This window comes from Acanthisitta chloris, unplaced genomic scaffold (genome assembly GCF_000695815.1).
Source record: "Acanthisitta chloris isolate BGI_N310 unplaced genomic scaffold, ASM69581v1 scaffold10258, whole genome shotgun sequence".
Classification (NCBI taxonomy): domain Eukaryota; kingdom Metazoa; phylum Chordata; class Aves; order Passeriformes; family Acanthisittidae; genus Acanthisitta; species Acanthisitta chloris.
This window is the reverse complement of record NW_008687602.1, coordinates 59,714-63,872: the sequence shown is the minus strand read 5'-3', so window position 1 is coordinate 63,872 and position 4,159 is coordinate 59,714. Positions and strand designations below refer to the sequence as shown.

The 4,159-nt window shown below is 38.5% G+C and overlaps 1 protein-coding gene across 1 annotated transcript in view; it reads left to right on the top strand.

Moving 5' to 3' along the window:
• Positions 1-2,984: 2,984 nt before the first annotated feature.
• The window catches only part of VEZT (vezatin, adherens junctions transmembrane protein), a gene marked incomplete at its 5' end in the record, with an annotated part of 39,022 nt that continues 37,847 nt past the window's right edge, over positions 2,985-4,159 (top strand). The window contains one exon of the mRNA XM_009080673.1: positions 2,985-3,125. Coding sequence (XP_009078921.1) covers positions 2,985-3,125 — 141 coding nt within the window. The remainder of the gene's footprint in view (positions 3,126-4,159) is intronic.

Here is a 4,159-nt window from a genome sequence, read left to right as displayed (position 1 = left end):
GGTTTTCTAGCCATTACTTACATATGTCATGGGAGGTATTATCCATAGGCTGGTGAAGACATCCTCCACGAGTTACACAGGCCACACAGCTTGACAAGTGACAGGCTACTTAGGCAGTATCTAGGAAATGAATTACAGCAAATAAATAAATAGTGTGGATTTATGTTAGCATAGGCCATTGGTGATATTTCTCATAGAAGAGGAGTGTCATCTTCAAATTTTCTGGGTAAAATATAAAGCTGCCTGTGCTACACAAGAGACTTCACTCTTAATAGAAGGATTTTCTGATCAGTTTAAGGTTCCTTATAATCTAATTTCACAAGGGTCTCAACCCACTTCTCATTCAGTGCTTTGTTTACCCACACCTTGCGTGCTTCTGATGGATTCAGAAAGGGGAACAACTGTGGTTTTACTTCCAGCAGGAGGGATTTTAGTCACGTCATAGTTCTTGGTCATTTAAGTTCATAAAAATACAAGGTTTTCCAATACGCAAGTTCTGCTAATAATCTTTTAGAAAAAATGGGAAAGACAAAGAGTGTGCGGCCAAAGAAATCTATTAGAGGGGGATTTTGTAGCCTGAGTACTTTCAGAAAAACTGAAAGAGGAAAACCCTTATCTACATAAAGGAATATGTGAGAAATGTTCATGTTAAATTTTAATTAGTTTTCATTTGCTGACTCAGTAGTCAAAAAACTGATTTCCAATTCCCAACAGTGAAAAAAAATTGCAAATTTGCCCATTGTGAGACCCTGTAAAAACTTGCTAAAATTTAGTCAGATTTATGTAAAACTAGTAAGGTGCCTGTATTCTGCCTTAATTACAAGAACAAATAAAATTACTCTTCCTAGATAGGGGCTGAAATTTCATCAACATTTGGAAAGATGGTGTATTTTTTGCTATTTCTATAGACTAGAAAATCTGCTAATTACAATTAGGTGGAAGGTTGTGACGTTGCCAGATACCCAGTAAAAGGGAAGAAGTGGACACTCTTACATCTGTGCCATACTTCCATTACTAAACACAGCTTTCAGGATTTTAGCTAATTATCTCTGTTTTCAGTGGACAGTGTCTGTCCCTATCTCTCTTTCTGCCTTCCTTCATCCATTTTTGTGAGGAAATGGAACCAATCTAAACAGCAATAGATGGTTGTCTTGATTAGCTTCTAAAAAATTATCTCATTGTGGACCTCAGAGAAAGGTGCACCCTGGGATAGTAGTGCAAAAACTCCTTGGCATATCTGGTTTATTTTGCCAGCCATCTGTATGTAGGTGAGTACCAATAAAGTACAAGAATAATCATGGGTCAAATGGTGGTTGCCTTTGCTTGTAGCAAGTGTGGTCAAGATGCTGGGCAGGTTTTCCAGGAGCCTAGATATGATTTCCTTGAAGTTCTGCCTGGAGCGAGTGTTAAAATTATTATTTTGGATAAAACATTCTCTGTTCACCCACTGCTTTGTCGGTGTGTTCATCTAAATGAGGAAAATTCTAGCTGGCTCTTACTGAAACTCCCATGTTACCCTAAAGGTTCTCATGTGGGGGTGTTCAGGTTGTTCTGGGTGTGCTGGCAGTGCACAGCCTGGCTCTGTGTGAAAACCATTTTAAGAAGACTAGCAAATTTAACAGTGTCTAAACAGGAGAAGTCCAGTCTGTAATGTTTTGTTTTCCACTTTAATTAAGTAATTCCAGTGAAGTGGCATGTTGTACTTAGAGAGAAACATCCAGTCCAGAACAGCACAATTTAATTGGAGTTCGGTGCATTTGCAAAAGTACTCAACCATGGATGAAGAGTGCTTGGAAAAAAGATGGGATTGCATTGTCACACTGGATAAGCTCCCAAAAGGAAATGAGTCATTAACATATCCTAGTGTTTTGCACAGTCGTCATTGTGGGTGAGCAGGATTGTCTGTACCTGTAAGTTGGTATGAGTGTTTTGAGTTTCAGGTAGTGACTGGACACTGAATCTGTTGTGAGTAATGCAGGGCAAGCGAGTGTGAATTTGCCTGCTTTAAATAGGTAAGAGGGTTTAAAATAGCACTTTGGTGATGGGGTTAAAAAAAATCCCTAGAGGTATGAATGATTGCTTCCGAGTTTTATTGTATGGCAAAGCTGAGATTGGGCTGTGTTGGCACATGGTCAGAGTAGCTGTGCTGCCTTCACAACTTGCACCAGCAAGTTAGTGATAGCTGATGTAACCATTACTAGTAGGTGTTGTGTTGGTGGTTATCTCTGCAGACCTCCACAACTGTACATTATTTACTGTAAAGTTTTTACTTTTTCATTTGCAGTATTTTGGTTATCACATAAATAGTATGTTACATTCTTGAAGTGTTTGTGTTCTTCCTTTGTGGTTTGCTAGTGTTCACATAGTCTTATGGGATGCTGCTAAAATTTTTCTGAGGTCAGAATTAATCCCTGTCTGACTAGGCTTTGTAAGACTGATTGCTGAGAGTTTTTCTTAAAGATGAGTCTCTTTACATGTCCTGAGTAGAACTGGAGAGAGCATAAATATCCTTTCCATCAAGTCGGTCCTAGATACTGCTGTATATGTGGGTGTGAACAGAAAAATAAGAGTCAAGTAAAACTAGGTATCTGGTACAGATGACAACAAGAAATTTCAAAGATCTGTATAGACAAGTATCTAAACATGTAGAAACCCACTCTCTGGTGATCAGAATTCCATACTTCTCTGTTTTGTTAAGGACTGCTTGTAAATCAGTAGTTTTGCAAGCAGCTTAAAAAAACTGGGTGGGTTTTATTTGTGTGTTGTGGGTTTGGGTTTTTTTAAATAACTGTGATCCTCCTTTGCCAGAAGTGCTCATACCATCCTTGGAGAGAGCAAAAGCCTTTCTCTAATCTTTTTTTCCATTTCTCAGTCTATTCATTGCTGGTTGGTTGGTTGCTCTATTCACAGTTGTGTTTTGTGGGAAACAGGGAATGATTTTTAACATTGGGGGTTTTTCTCATTTTTTCTTTTCTTAACTCCTTTTTCAGAACTCCCCACTCTACCAGTACCTGCAGGATTTGGGACACACAGATTTTGAAGTATGTTCATCAGCGTCACAGAAGGCAGAGCAATGTGCAGCAGCGGAAAGCCAAAAGGAGCGGAGTGTGCGTGCTGCCCAGGAAGTGAGTGCTCTCCTGTTCCTGAGCATTTATCTTCTCCAAAGAGAGCTGCTTTGCTTCACAAGCAGGGAAAATCAGAATAGAGAGAAATCTCTTACCGTATTTTTAAAAAAAACCCAAAAAACTCACAACAAAGGAAAAATCCTCAAACAACAAACCACAACCAGTTATCATGTCTTGCTTGCAAACATGTTTGGAAACTCATGGTTCACTCGTATGCTTTGGAGTGTTTCCTTGCACTTATGTAAGCTAGGGAAGCAAGAGACTTTGATAAATAATTTTTTGAGTGTTGTAAATTATCTTATTTAGTGGATATTATTATGTTAGCTTAGTATGACATTCTGGGAATAGAACCTGTAATTTTCTGGAACAGAATATTTATAGTTCCCAGCCCTACTCAGGCATTCACTTGCTAAGTATAGCCTTGTCTGTGACAAAACATATTAAGGAAGAGGATTTCTGGGAAGTTTAAATACAATAACCAATCTGAATGAGATAGTAGAATTGTGCTTTGGTTATGGTAATTTTCTTTCTAACCATAACAGCTGACAAGAATCATCAGCTAATTAACTCAGACTTCTTATTTCTCTATCCTTTTAAGTAAAGGCCTGTGGATGTTTTTTTAACATTTTGGTATTAAAACTATGCTTGAGAATTTGACCATTTCACACCTAGTATGGTCTATGCATTTTTTTGTTTTCCTTACCAAAATAAGTGGTATTTTACTGTTATTGGTAGTGTACAGGGAATGTGACTCAAGATGAGGAGCTGTGAAGAGAGAGAGGAAATTCCTCTTGTGAGACAGCTAATGTAGGAAACTCTACAACAAATCTATTGAAAAATCAGTAGTCAGTTTGTCTTCTCCTTAGCACTTAGATGGAGCATGGGAAGAGCAGTAATTTTCTGCCTACCTCTTTCACTTCCACAGTGGAGAGCTCAAATTCCAGTGGATGTGTTCCAGCTATGTGGATAGCTTCCATCTTTGTGCACCCTAGCTTATTTGGTTCTTGCCTGCTGTGGCTGTTAACCTTCTACTG